The sequence below is a fragment of the Corylus avellana genome, chromosome 5 (genome assembly GCF_965113065.1).
Source record: "Corylus avellana chromosome 5, dhCorAvel1.hap1.2, whole genome shotgun sequence".
Lineage (NCBI taxonomy): Eukaryota > Viridiplantae > Streptophyta > Magnoliopsida > Fagales > Betulaceae > Corylus > Corylus avellana.
The window spans coordinates 19,811,057-19,825,314 of NC_142494.1; the positions used below are offsets into that span (position 1 = coordinate 19,811,057).

General features: G+C 35.6%; 3 protein-coding genes and 1 non-coding gene across 4 annotated transcripts; 3 read left to right on the forward strand and 1 right to left on the reverse strand.

The window, feature by feature from the left end:
• Window positions 1-4,594: 4,594 nt before the first annotated feature.
• On the forward strand, window positions 4,595-5,410 carry LOC148585893 (F-box protein At5g10340-like; the record flags this gene model as incomplete). Its single annotated transcript, XM_088516812.1, has 1 exon — window positions 4,595-5,410. A coding segment is annotated over one exon (816 nt), but the record flags the coding sequence as incomplete, so codon positions are not given.
• A 2,793-nt stretch (window positions 5,411-8,203) lies between these two features.
• RBL3 (RHOMBOID-like protein 3) lies at window positions 8,204-11,062 on the forward strand. Its single transcript, XM_059594435.2, has 5 exons — window positions 8,204-8,661; window positions 9,857-10,020; window positions 10,162-10,325; window positions 10,411-10,664; window positions 10,782-11,062. Exons 1-5 carry the CDS (start codon window positions 8,348-8,350, stop codon window positions 10,894-10,896), a joined length of 1,011 nt encoding a protein of 336 aa, XP_059450418.2. The 5' UTR covers window positions 8,204-8,347; the 3' UTR covers window positions 10,897-11,062.
• Window positions 11,063-11,217: 155 nt separating this feature from the next.
• TRNAV-AAC (transfer RNA valine (anticodon AAC)) lies at window positions 11,218-11,291 on the reverse strand. Its single transcript has one exon. It is a non-coding gene; the product is annotated as a tRNA-Val (tRNA).
• A 190-nt stretch (window positions 11,292-11,481) lies between these two features.
• LOC132180359 (Bifunctional inhibitor/lipid-transfer protein/seed storage 2S albumin superfamily protein) lies at window positions 11,482-12,874 on the forward strand. Its single transcript, XM_059593152.2, has 2 exons — window positions 11,482-11,849; window positions 12,842-12,874. Exons 1-2 carry the CDS (start codon window positions 11,482-11,484, stop codon window positions 12,849-12,851), a joined length of 378 nt encoding a protein of 125 aa, XP_059449135.2. The 3' UTR covers window positions 12,852-12,874.
• Window positions 12,875-14,258: the final 1,384 nt, after the last annotated feature.

Genomic DNA, 14,258 nt, shown 5'->3' on the forward strand with positions numbered 1-14,258 from the left:
ATGTGTGTTGTTAAGTCTCCCAACGGTTGAGATTAAATAGAAAACAAAGGTTGAGATTTAACCAAGAACATTTCCAATTAAACACAACAATCAAATTTCACTCAAGAAAAATTGAAAATTTATCTATAAAAGTCATAGAAAGGATCCTAAATCAATTTCCCACAAAAAAACTCAGCAATACCCAATCACTAACCTGTGTTAGACAAAGAGAGGAAGAAACAATTAAAGAAAACCCATCAAATTTCACCCAGGAAAAATCATACCCAAACTTGTTAAAATTCATGGAAAGAAACCAATCATCCAAAGGTCAATCTTTACCACTAAATCAACTTCCCACACAAAAAAAAAAAAAAAAAAAAAACCCAGCAATAGCAATACCCAATCACTAACCTGAGGAAGTAATATCCAGCAATAGCTATCTTTAGTTTGTTTCTCAGCTTCTCCCTCTATCTCAGCATTTCACTCTCCGCTCGTCTCCCTCGATCTTTCTCTCTGTTCTGGACAAAGAGAGGAAGAAATTAACAAAGAAATAGGAGGGGAAGTGGGAGTAGTTGGCGGCGCGATAGCAAGGAGCAACCCACGAGAGAACCCAACTTGTCTGGTTTCTCTTAAGACCGAATGCACACCAAATGCACAATATTTTTGGCAGCAAAATCTAGCCAATTAGGTGATGGGGTAGGTATCCTGCATTTCCAAAAAATTAATGGATTTCTGGGCAGATTTTTTTTTACTCTTGTACTCTTTCTGTGTAGCAACAAAGAAGTTGACAAAAAAAAAAAAAAAAATTTGCTCTGCCTCTTCTCCTCCATTTCTTCTCTGAATCCAAATCGTTCCAAGTAGATTTTTTTTTTTTTTTTACTCCTTTCTCCTCCATTCCTTCTCTGAATACAAAATCGGTTTAGGTAGATTTTGTTTTTGACTTTGTACACTTCTGCAACTGATATATATATATATATATATATATATATATATATATATATATATATTCCTTTTCTTTCTTGCCCATTCATTCTTAATCGCCCATTAATTCCTTCTGAATCTTGCCCATTCCTTCCTTATGAAGCTTCCTTCATAAAAGACCAAAAATCTATCTCAAAAAGTTTGACTCTTTACCTACTCAGAGGGCAAAATAGTAATTTAATATAAAAGGCAAAACTATCCAAACAACTTTTTAAATTCATTAAATTCAAGAAGGGCAGATTAGTAGTTTTGCAATCTAAAGAAATGTCAAAAGACAAAAATAACCTTATCTAACTAAATCATAATGAATAAAGAGTAAGGATAACATAGTAAATTTAAATAAAAGACAAAAATATCCAGAAAACTTTTTAAATTCATTAGATTCAGGAAGGGCAAATTAGTAGTTTCGCAATCTAAAGAAATGTCAAAAGACAAAAATAATCTTATCTAACTAAATCATGATGAACAAAGAGTAAGGATAAAATAGTAAATTTAAAGTGCAAAGAAAAGTTACTATTTGGCTTGCATTCCCACTTTTTATATATCTTTAAGTGTGTGTATATATATATATATATATATGTGTGTGTGTGTGTGTCATTGTCAATTCCAACGAGCTTCCTCGCCTACTCATTTGTTCAATTACATTTTGTTAAATTACCGATTATCCCAAAAGCTGAAGTTGATAAGAAATCATTAGTTTAATACTCTCCCTCACGTGTGAACTTAAACTTCCTTTATAATAGGTGAGACCCAACACGTGCAATGTTTAATTTAAATGGGGATGATTTAACGGAGTCAAGGTTCGATCTTATCACCTTTGACTCTGATACCATGTTAAATTACCGGTTATCCCAAAAGTTTAAGCTGATAGGTAATCATTAGTTTAACACATTTAATAGTAATATTTTACATTGGAAGTGAATTCTTTCACAAAATATCCCAACTTAATAAAGATGTATACGAGATGAATATTATAATTAAAAAAACTTTTCTTGTCAACAAATCAACGGACTCCACCGTGACAAGGGATATAAGTAAATGCTTTGAGTGTGAGTTTTTATTACAATTTTCATACATATTGATAAGTAAATTACTAATTAATTAATTTGATAAATCATATTTTTAATCAAAAGAATAATAATAATCTTCACATTTATTCGTTATATCAATTTTATATGGGCCAATATAAAATAGATGTGATAAATAAGTGTGAAAAATAACATTACTGATTTATAAAAAAGACTTTGTCATACACGTATTACAAAATAGTCGTAACAAAAGAGACCATCAATTTCACTTAAATTAGGATAAAATTTATTTTATGGTCAACATTTAAAAATTGTATATATAACTGTGCACATATATAATTCATTTTTTTTTTATTTTTTTTTATGAAGATGAAAACATTCCAGTCACATTTATTCAAAGATAATACAAGCATAAAGCTCTTACAATATAGAGCAAAAAGGTCTGAAGCAATTATAACCGAAGTTACGAGGTTACAAAACATCGAAGATAATGTCAAAGATACAACCATCCCAATCTCAAACAAGATCCGCTAACCCATGACTAATCTTCAGATATAACAACATATCTGCTTCAGACAGACTTATTCCAATGCATAGGTAGCTCTTATTCCTCGACGTAAAAGTAGAAAACCCCCATGCCGAAACTTTTCCTCCTCGGCCCGAAAACTAGAATATAGATTTCATCCACAACACAAGGGTTTGGACATAGGTCAATGAGAGAATAGAGCCTTATTACAAGCAACAACACAATAGGAAATATAAAATAAGGAACAAATAACAGAAGAAAAACAACAGAAACCGAAAAATACAAGGAAAATGAAAACAAAAAAACCAGAAAGCCAAAAAACAGGAGCACATTAGGCGGATGACGACGGCCAGAAGAAAGGCTGATCGCGTGCTTGTCGGAAACTGAAGTTGGCGTTGGAAGTGAATAGGGCCAGTGAAACGCGATGGGGGGGGGGGGGGGGGGCGTGATAATAGAGCCAGCAGTGGATGGTGGATGACAAAGCGGCGTGGAAGAGATCAGCGATGCACTCAAAAAACTGGGGGTAGTTTGAGTGAATCCCCCAAAAACGGAACCCACAAAGTGTGCCAAAAACAAACAAACAAGTAGAAAACAAAGACAAGCAAAAGGGAAAAAAGAGGGGAAGGGAAGAGGCGGGGAGGGAAGGTTTCTTTATGGGCTTCGTCCTTGTCACCCTTTTTCTTTATTCCTCATTTTCTTTGATAAGTAAATTACTAATTAAGTATCAGAAGGATACAAGCATAAAAAGCATATATGGGGGTTACAATAAATCACATTTCTAAAATTAATGTTAGTATTTATATAATCAATAAGGATAATTTTTTAAATGAAAAATCATCTTTGAGCATGATAAACATATACTTGAGTGAAATATAAATATATTTTTTTTAAATTAACTGTAAATGTTAACTTTGCATTTTTCTTAATTTCATAATAAGATTTTGACAAAATTTAACGGAAAATTCTAACAAAAGGAGGACAATCACTACAAAAAAAAAAAAAAAAAAAAAAAAAAAAAAAAAAAAACCATGGTTTATGGACATTTTTAATGTGACATTTTAAGCCTAAAAAGCGTCCCTATTTAAGTAGGGACACTCAATTAGGGACATTTTGCAAATGTTTCAATAGAAGTGACTAGAATAAAAATTAGAAACGTTTGAACAGTGAAAAATGTCCATAAAAATGGACATTTTCAAGTACGCGTCCCCTTTTAAAAGGGGACGTGTGAATAGTGCACATCCCCTTTTAAAAGGTGATGTTTTCCACTATAAACGTCCCCTTTCGAAAGGGGACGTGCTACATTAAAAAAACGTTCATAATCTTTAAAAAATTTAAAATAAATAAATAAGTAAATTTTCTCAAAAAAATATTTTTAATAAAATATATAAAACATAAAAAATCAAATTAATTTTCTTCTTTTTTTTTTTAAAAAAAAATTCAAATTAATATTATTATTTTTAAATAAAATAAATTTTAAAAAAATTAGATGAGAAGAATATGGGTTGGCTTTTTCAGCCCTCCTTTCTTTCCTATGTCATTACTCTTCTTTTCCTCGGCCCCTCTCTCATCTTTCCCTTGCAACAACTCCTGCAAAATCACAACAAATACATGATCCACTCACATACATATATATATGCACACAAAATTTGGCATCACGTAAATTCACACACTTGCCTGTTTAGGGTACATTGAACCAAAATGAATCCTTACAAAACAAACATAAAACTAACAACAATGAAAAAAGAAAAAGAAAAAGGAAATAAAAATTATGGGAAAATTACAGTTTACCCCCCCAAAGTTGTCAGCGATTTGCAATTCCGCCTCCAAAGTTTCAATTTTTGCAATCCACCCCCCTAAAGTTTCAATTTTTTGCAATTCAGGCACTCCGTCAGTCAAACCCGCTTTGACTGACGGAACAGTGACCACGTGCGACGCACGTGGTCACTTTATGCGATTTAGTGCCCAAAATACCCCCATCAAGCGGTTACACCTTGACCCACGCCCAAACCCATCTGCCCACGCCCCGACCCTGCTGACCCAACCCCCAACCCAACCCAGACCCAACCCCCGACCCTGCTGACCCAACCTCGATGCGGCGGCTGTCAAGATAGAAACTCCTTTAAAGGGAAAAGTTAGATTAATAATGGCGGGTTCTTGTGATGGGTTAATCTGTTTATATAAATCCTTGTTGATTCTCTTATGGAATCCTGCTACTAGAGAAAACAAAATTCTGCCTACACCTCGCATCCACGCCACGTTCCCCAACACGTTGAGTTGGGTCTCCATAGGATTTGGTTACAATCTTAATGATTATAAATTGGTGAGGATTGTGTATTGTAAAGACCAGGATAACCGTTTACTTCCTGCCCAGGTTGAGGTGTATTCGACGAGTACAGGTTCTTGGAGATTGATCGATGCCAGGGTGCCCTCTGTAATAGAGCAATGTAAGTGTTCGGTAATCGTGAAAGGAGTGCCGTATTGGCTTGGTTTTGGGTCGTTTTGGCCGCAAACAAGGTTTGGACCAGAGGATCCGATTCGTGAAGAGTTTGTGGTATGTTTTGACATGGGGAAGGAGGTGTTTCGGCAGGTGCATGTGCCATATTGTGAAGGTTCTTACAACAAGTACAGCAAGAAGCTCGGGGTATTGAGGGAATCCCTGGCTGTAATCTACTATCCTTGGCCTGAACATGTCAGCACTTTCATAGACTTCTGGGTGATGAAAGATGGCGAGTGTTGGAGCAAAGTGCAGAGGATTGGACCATTTTCAAGTGTTGGGATCCCGCTGGGGTGTTGGAAAGATGGGGTGGTGGTTTGGCAGAATGGTAACGAGGAGGGTCGGGGCGGGGCGGGGCGTGGGCAGATGGGTTTGGGCGTGGGTCAAGGTGTAACCGCTTGATGGGGGTATTTTGGGCACTAAATCGCATAAAGTGACCACGTGCGTCGCACGTGGTCACTGTTCCGTCAGTCAAAGCGGGTTTGACTGACGGAGTGCCTGAATTGCAAAAAATTGAAACTTTAGGGGGGTGGATTGCAAAAATTGAAACTTTGGAGGCGGAATTGCAAATCGCTGACAACTTTGGGGGGGTAAACTGTAATTTTCCCAAAAATTAATGTTAAGAGGTTATTTCACCGACCAAACAATCTTTCATCAACTTCTTCTCCTCCTTGTGTGGCCCACTAGCCTCATCAGAGTAATCCAAGTTGTTGCCTCCTCTGGTCGTATGATCATTGGGCTGATCAGACGGCTAATTATCGAAGTGGGCATGGCTATCGGGTGACGGGATGAGATTTTCAAATGGGTGTGTGGGTTTTTGGGGGTCGTGGAGAGAGAGAGAGAGAGAGAGCTGCCGGAGAGTGAGGGAGTTTCACAACTGAGAGAGAGAGGGAGAGAAAGAGAGATAAGGAGTTGATGATAAATGCGTGAGAGGGAGAGTGATCATGAGAAAGAGAGAGTTGAGAGATCAGAGTGAGCAATAATGAGAGAGGGGTTAGGCATCGAGGGAGGGGGGACGTTTTGCTACAGTGCAAAATGTTAAACATCTCGTTGAGTAGGGATGTGCACTGTAGCACGTCCCCACTCAACTGATTGGGGACGTGCACTATTGCAACGTTCCCAATTATTTAATTGGGGACGTTGCTACGGTAAACGACCCCTCTTTCTTAAATGAGTCATTTTGTTAAAAAAACCCTATTAAAAAATGTTTCTAAATTGTGATTTTTTGTAGTGATTGTAAAAAATTGAAAGTTTGATATTCTAAATTGAGATTTTTTAACTTTGAGAAAATAATTTTAAAACACGTAAAAGTTGAGAGGAATTTTGTGAAGTTTCCCATTTCTTTTATATTTAGTCCACAATAGCTCTTTTTTAGTAGATGGATGACATAAATGTACTCAACAAGAACCATTTCTTTATGAGTTGTTATCAATAAAAAGGAAAAAAAAAAAAAAAAAAAGGGAAGCAGCAGCTAATTTAAAGGAGTAAAGGTAGGGAATAAAGATAAATACAATGGGAGCATATGCTGATACATGAATGCGCTAGGAGTAGGAGGCATCAAAAAAGAGGAATTCCAATGCTAATCAACAGATGAAGCAAAATGTGAAAAGTATATTTACAAGGCATGTGTAATTTATAGGAATTTCCAATAAAAGTCTTAAAGCATTTTATTCTTTGAGAATAGAATTCACTTCCTTATTTGTCTTATCCATTAATTTGTTGTTGAAAAAGAATATTATTAATGTCTAGTGCCAGCATACCACTTTGCATTAGCATATGCTATCACAAACTTTTTGACAAAATGTTAAAATACTCTGACCCACTTCATCTTCCAATATTTAATGACTACAGCTCATAAATAATTAAATAATTAAAGCATATACATATTAAATGATCATTTATTTTGTTTAAACTAGCAAGAAGTAGTAAATTTAATTAATATTTTAATATTAATGGGTTCAAACTCTTCTTTTTTTTTTTTTTAATTATAATTTTTGACAATTTTTTTTTATTCTCAAATTACGAAATTTAAGCCATTTTTTTTAACACTTAATAAATAAGGCCAAACACATTAATATTTTAATGAAGTTGAGTGAATTGACTGAGTTATGATTCGAACTCAAGATTGCTTTAATATTATGTTAAATTACAACTTATTCCTAAAACTTAAATTGATAAGGAAGTTTAAATTTAATTATTTAATCAATAATTTAACTGTAATCACCATTTTTATCAAATCAACTATACCCTTCCCTAGTTTACTAGCTAAAATTATTTGAATAAGGGTCCATTTGAGAGTGCGTTTTTAAAGAAATAATTTGTATTTTTAAATCAAATCGCAATTTTGGAGTGTTTGGGATTACGATTTTAAAAACACAAATTTTAAAATCGTGAAAAAATCTGCGATTTCTATAAGCTGATTAGATAATATTTATTTGAAAAAGTGCAAATTTAAACTAAAATCACGATTTTGCTTAAAAAAAATTTTGGGGCAATATTTACCTATTTGGTTATGAAACCGCAATTATATGCTAATGTTATCCAAAACACTCAATTGATAAAAAAAAAAAAAAAACTTTCTTGACATATTCTACCTAATGCCTGTGTGATTTAAAAAAGAAGCGATTTAAAAAACGCAATTTTTTTAAATCGCACACCCAAACGAGCCATCATGATAGAGGATTTTTTACTATTTACTGCAGGGGATTTCGTTTAGCTGTTGTAAAAAGATTATAGCTCAATTTTTATTTATTTATTTTTTTAGTTTTTTTTTAAATGTCCAAATTTAATTTTACTCTCTAAACTCAAGAAAATTTGAAACTACTTATTTATTTAAACCGCCAATCAACCAATAACCCACGTTTCAAAAAGCGCAGTGTTAGTTAAAATAACCGCGAAACGTGAAACTTCTGGTTAGTGGAAGTGAAACACCCACAGAAAGCGAGACACCTCGTGGAGAAGCACCAATCCACTGTTCCAAAGCATCGTACTCCCACAACCAGCCGGCCCAGTACATATCCGCCACGTCAACAGAAAAAACAAAAGATGCTTGATCTTGTCCCAGTCACACGCCACTGTCTTACGTGGAAAGCTGTCATTCGCTGGTTCCGAAATGTTCTGGAAGTAGTTTCCACACCAAATATAGACCGGGTATCCTCTTTTGCTCACTGTGGCAGTTACAAACCTGAAATTCCTCACCCACTCACTAAAACACACATTGCCCACTCCATTAAACCCTACAACAACTCCAGCTACCTTAATCTTCTCGAACCAACCCACAATCAAACGCAGAATTATAGAGAGAAAAACTCAATTTTTAGAGAGAGAGAGAGAGAGAGAATGCCAGGTGAAGATATTGAAAACAGAGGAGGAAGGGGAGGAGGAACAGGGGAAGTGAAAAACAGAGTAAACAGCAGGAGCTACTCAGCCTCTTCTTCGTCCTATCTAATAGATGATTCGGAGACCCAATGGACCTCTTGGCTGATTCCCATGTTTGTGGTGGCGAACGTAGCTGTGTTTCTTGTGGCCATGTACGTGAACAATTGTCCCAAGAACAATCTTGGGTTTCAGGGGAAGTGCTTGGTTAGGTTTCTTGGGCGCTTCTCGTTCCAGCCTATCAAGGAGAATCCTTTGTTTGGGCCTTCTTCTGAAACGTAAGGAACTTGTTTAATTATGAAAGATTCCCATATCCTAGTTTTTGTTTTTAGTGAACTTGGTTTGCGTGTGATTATGTGATTTTATTCTTTTGATCCATCTCTCAATCCCTGGTTATGTTTTTTTTTTTTTTCCCTTTTTTTGTTTTTTTAATTCTTTTGCTAATTTGGGACTGCTGGTGTGATCAGTGATCAAATGAGGGGCTTTTGATTGCATGAATGTTTTTAGGGTGAAGTTCTATGACATGGGTTCCCCTGCTTACACTTTTAACCCATGACAGAATTTCTGTTTTTATTTATTTTTTTTTATTGATATAATAGTTCTTTCAGTTTTAAAATTTGGATATTTGGGGTTTCCCTCGAATGAAATTGAGGCTATTGTGTTGTTAGATTTTTGGATTTTTGACTGATCTAGTGCTTTGAGGTGAAAATTGGTTGAATCTATTGAACAGAGTTTCTTCAATAATGCAATGATCTTTGGTACTTAGCGGTAAATGTCGGTTTTTTTAAGAGTTTGTTATATATTAAAATTGTTATCGATGTGGCATGAATTCGAATTAATTGGAGTACTTTTTTCAAAGGTTTTTGACTGATTTGACTTTTAGGGGTTGAAAGCGTGAAACTTTGGTACTTTTCGATGCTGTATTTGCTCTTTATCCAATAAAGTTTCAGAAATCAGTGATTAGCTCATGACGAATTTGGGAGTGATTTATGATCCTTAGCCTGCGTGAATTGGAAGTTTTTAAGATTTGAAACGGTTTGGGTGGAAATTTGGTAACTTTGCTGAAATGGCTCTGCTTGACTCTTCTGGGGAAAAATCACGTTTTCTGTGCCAGTTCTTGGTTCCTGCCTTTTCTTTTTCACTGTCTTCTTTTCTTTTTGCTTATAGTTGCTGCATTGATGAAAATTTGTTACATCTGGTGAAGTGGTTCTTTATCATCATGTTGATTCGTTTATGGGTATTTAGTTTTCGGCTCTTATTAGGGACGGCACCCTTTATGTTGTGTCTTACATTTAATATACTTAATTAAGCGGACTTATGCTCATTACGAAATTTTCAAAATGAGTCCTTCTGTAGGGTTGATGGAAGTTTTGGTAATATCGAATAGAATTTCTGATCAAATTTACTTGTTGTGTAAGAAACAGCATATGATTGATCACTGGTTTTTTCTTCTTGTTGTTGTAATTCTTTAAGATTGGAGAAGTTGGGAGCACTAGAGTGGACTAGAGTTGTGGAGAAGCATCAAGGATGGAGACTTGTCACTTGCATCTGGTTGCATGCTGGTGTAATTCATCTGGTTGCAAGCATGTTGAGCCTCGTCTTCATTGGCATACGCCTTGAACAACAGTTTGGGTTTGGTATGTTCCTCATTCTTGCTTTTGAAATCAATTCTGAAAAATTACTGCTGATTATATATAGCCTTATGAAGCCAGAGCAATCCTTTATTTTCCATCCTTTGAAGGATTTCTTATATATATATACTTGTTGGAATTTGGCAGTTCGAGTGGGGATAATATTCTTGTTGTCAGGCTTCGGAGGGAGCATAGTTTCCTCTTTATTTATTAGAAACAACATCTCTGTGGGTGCCTCTGGCGCTCTTTTTGGGCTTCTTGGAGCAATGCTCTCAGAACTTCTAACAAACTGGACTATTTATACCAACAAGGTTAGTCATGGAGTGTGAATCTTTGTTCATGTAATTATGCTTGAGTTTCTCTTCCTAATTCTCCCTGATCAGTTTCTTCCAACAGGCTGCAGCACTTATCACACTTCTGATCGTCATTGTCATCAACCTTGGCATTGGAATTTTACCACACGTCGATAATTACGCGCACATCGGTGGATTTCTGACCGGCCTCCTCCTCGGCTTTGTTTTGCTTCCCCGCCCGCAGTTCGGGTGGTTAGAGCAGCGGAATCTCCGCGCCGGCGGCGTTCGTATAAAAAACAAATACAAGCCTTACCAATACGCCTTGTGGGTTATTTCCTTTGTTCTGCTGATTGTAGGGTAAGTTAACTCACTCTTCCAACAACCCAAAAATCAAATTTGTTAAGGGGGATTATCCATATGCATATATGGTTTTTTCTTGAGAAGTTGGTGATTTTAGTTTATGATTTTCTGCAGGTTTACGGTTGCATTAGTGATGCTTTTCAGAGGAGAGAATGGGAATGATCATTGCCATTGGTGTCACTACGTGGCCTGCGTCCCAACGTCTAGATGGAACTGTGATGACAACTAACCCTTCTCCTCCTCGGCCTCTTTTCTCCTCTTATATATATATATATATAGTAGTTTTATAAACTAGTATTTGGTACGTGTATAATTCATAGCAGCTTTGGATATTTGAAGTATATTGTATATGCTTTTGTTCTGAACACTTGAATCAATCGTTATTTGTATGTGCAGCCCAATATCTTCATCGTATCTGATTTATCCCATTTCATAGATGAGGGAAATTTTCAAATAATAGCTAATATATAGTAGAAACTCGTATAAACAAAAATAAAAAAACTAAGAATTGAATTGGGTTAATCAAGGAAATAAAAAGAAAAAAAAGAAATGGCTTCGCCCGGGTTCGAACCGGAGACCTTCAGTGTGTTAGACTGACGTGATAACCAACTACACCACGAAACCTTTCTTGTAGTGGCGTGTAGGCCAATTGATCTTGTATGTTTAGATACAAGGATAAAACTCACACAAACTTGATGAAGAACACACACAGTATTCATTGCACACCGACCCAGCATCTTCCCAACTATAAGATAAGAGGATATATATTTAATGTAAAACTGGGAATCTGAGGACTGGTGTATAGTAGAAGTTGATGGGGTTGAATAATAAAATGGAAATGGTTAAGCAAAAAGCATCAACGGTTGTGGTTGGGGTGTTGATGTGGGTAATTATAAAAGCAGTGTGTGGTAGTGGCGCGAGCATAGAGTGCTCAACTGTGACATCGCTGGTCTCAACTTGCTCTACTTTCATCGCCGACGGTTCACCGGACCCGCTTCCCGGAACACCGTGCTGCGATGCGATGGTGAGCCTGAACGCTATTGGTGATCAAAGATTTGTTTGCAGATGCATGATGGGCCTCATTTCCACCAACGGTCCCAATGCCACTGCCATTGCTACCTTGCCGGGCTTTTGCGGGGTCTCTCTCGGCTTCATCATTGATCCCAATACTGATTGCAGCCTGTAATTCTCTCCCTCTCATGATAATCGTACCCAAACTTAATATGAAATTAAAGTGTTTGAATTTAGTAAAGTAGACTTTGGGTCAAACCGAGTCAACCTAATTTGACACACAATCCCAATTTCTGGCCAATCCACTTAACCTAGGGTTGACCCTTATGAACTATTTGTTTTTTTTACCATTAAAAAATTAAAATACTAGAGTTTAAATTTGATTAGACATATAATCTTATTTTCTTTTATTGCTATGTGTTTATTTATGTAGATGAACTTAATTGGATTGTAATATTATTTTGGGTTGGATATTATGTTGAGAAATTGGGTTATTTTTAATTGGATATTTTGATTGTCATGAATCTAGTTGTAAATGTGTATAATTAATAAAATTTATGCTTTATATGATATGAAATTGTATTAATCAGCGGGTTATATCAAGTATTTGGGTCAATTTAACTTACTTACATTAAACATGTCGAAATAGCTTGAAATAGGTTGTGTTCAGGTCAATCCAACCTGATTAATTTATTAAAATGGTTATTATGTCTCCAAGAGGTAGTTCAATCGGTTAGAACCACGCCTAGTAAAGCGATGGTCACTAGTTCGAATCTCCTTCCCCCCTCTTGTGTGGACATGTCAAAAAAGAAAAGAAAAAAAAATTATTATTAAAAGGGTTACTCAAGTATTTAAACATGTTGTATCAAAGTTTAAGAGTTTGATTCTTTTAATTAAACAGCGTTAATCTTTCCGACTCTGATGGTTTAATGGGTCCCATCCAACTCTTTTCAGTCGTTAGGTCCATCATTAATATACCAATGAGTAGGCAGACAAAGTAGTGGAATGGTCCAATTCAAAATTACACAATCTTGTCAGAAAGCATTTTATGTAGGGTTTGGCATGCATGGGCATGGGCCATGGCTGGAAGGATTTGACAATTGGCCCATTGATGTATTCAATTTGCAGGGTTTCTAATAATTGTTTCATATTGAATTGTGCAGCATATTTTGAAGGAAGAATAAAGACCAAATAAGAAGCCCTTCTTCAGTTGCCCAGAGAAGAGTATTCAGGTGATATATAAATAAGTGATGCTTTGAAGCATTAAGTACCCAAGTCATGCTTGTTTAATTTTGTATTATCTATTAATTGCTTGCTTACGAGTGTTACGTCTCTTATTGAGCAAGTATAAAGAAAGTGAGTAATTAATATATTCAAGTGAATCCAAGTCTGTCCCAAAGAGATAGCTCAATTGGCTGGGATCACACTTAATGAAGTGGATGTCACTAGTTCGAATCCCCCTCCCCCATCTTCTGCGGACATGTCAAAAAAAAAAAAAAAAAAGTGAATTCAAGTCTATAGGCTTAGACTTTTGGGCTAATGCAGTTGTCAAATGTATATTAATGTACTCTTGGTGAACTCTCTAGGTGTTTTCGCTTTTGAAACAAATGTTTTGGTTTGATGAGTTTGGATTGACTCCAGTAAAAACGTGTGGTGGCCCTTGGAGTACACGTGACACTCTTGGATTTATAAAAGACTTGTACACGAGGGAAGATTTATTAATATTGTGTCATATATTGAGAAAGTATAAACAAAGTGAGTAGTAGTTAATAATATCTAAGTGGACTCAAGTTCCATAGATGTCCAAATATATATATGTTAATGTACTCTTGGTGAACTTCATAGTAGATGTGTACATGCAGGTGGATATTAACCGCCCACATCTGCTATCCTCATAGGCAGATGTGGTTAGCAAAAGCCAAAATGGCATCGTTTGGATTGGGTATATGTTATGTTTACATTGTTTTAAGGCTTGTTTTTTCTTTCTTTACAATTCAGTTATTCAGTTGGGTAAAAAAACAAAAGTAATGTAAAATCAATATACTTTAAAACATTAGGGCTTAAAAAAAAAAACATAAAAATATGTCCGAAACACTAAAAACTAGTCCAAATCATTTTCAAAATCATTTAAAATAAGTCGTAATAGAGACCCAAAGAAAGTCCAAAGAAGGTCCAAGAGACTAAAATATGGATAATAACAACATTTAATAACCGCGCGAATGTGGTTAGTAAAAACGTGATGTCCGCATTTTGTAAATACGGTTACGAATATTGCAAATAACGGCATCTGTATCCGCATATATACCCTTATTTCATAGGTGTTTTTCTCTTACCAACTTTCCAAAATGGGAAAAAGAAAACAAAAAATGCAAAAACGACCAACATTTACCTCGTAAAGTATAGTAATTCTATTCATGTTGATTGAAAAGCGAAATGATTTGGGGACATGAACCATAAGTCTATAATGCTTTTGGAGAATATGATCACATTTTAGATAGCCCTATAAAGATTTGATTTTCACGTGAAGTAACCACTACCATCAAAGTATTTATAATTGCAAGTGGCCAAAATTGGAGTCAG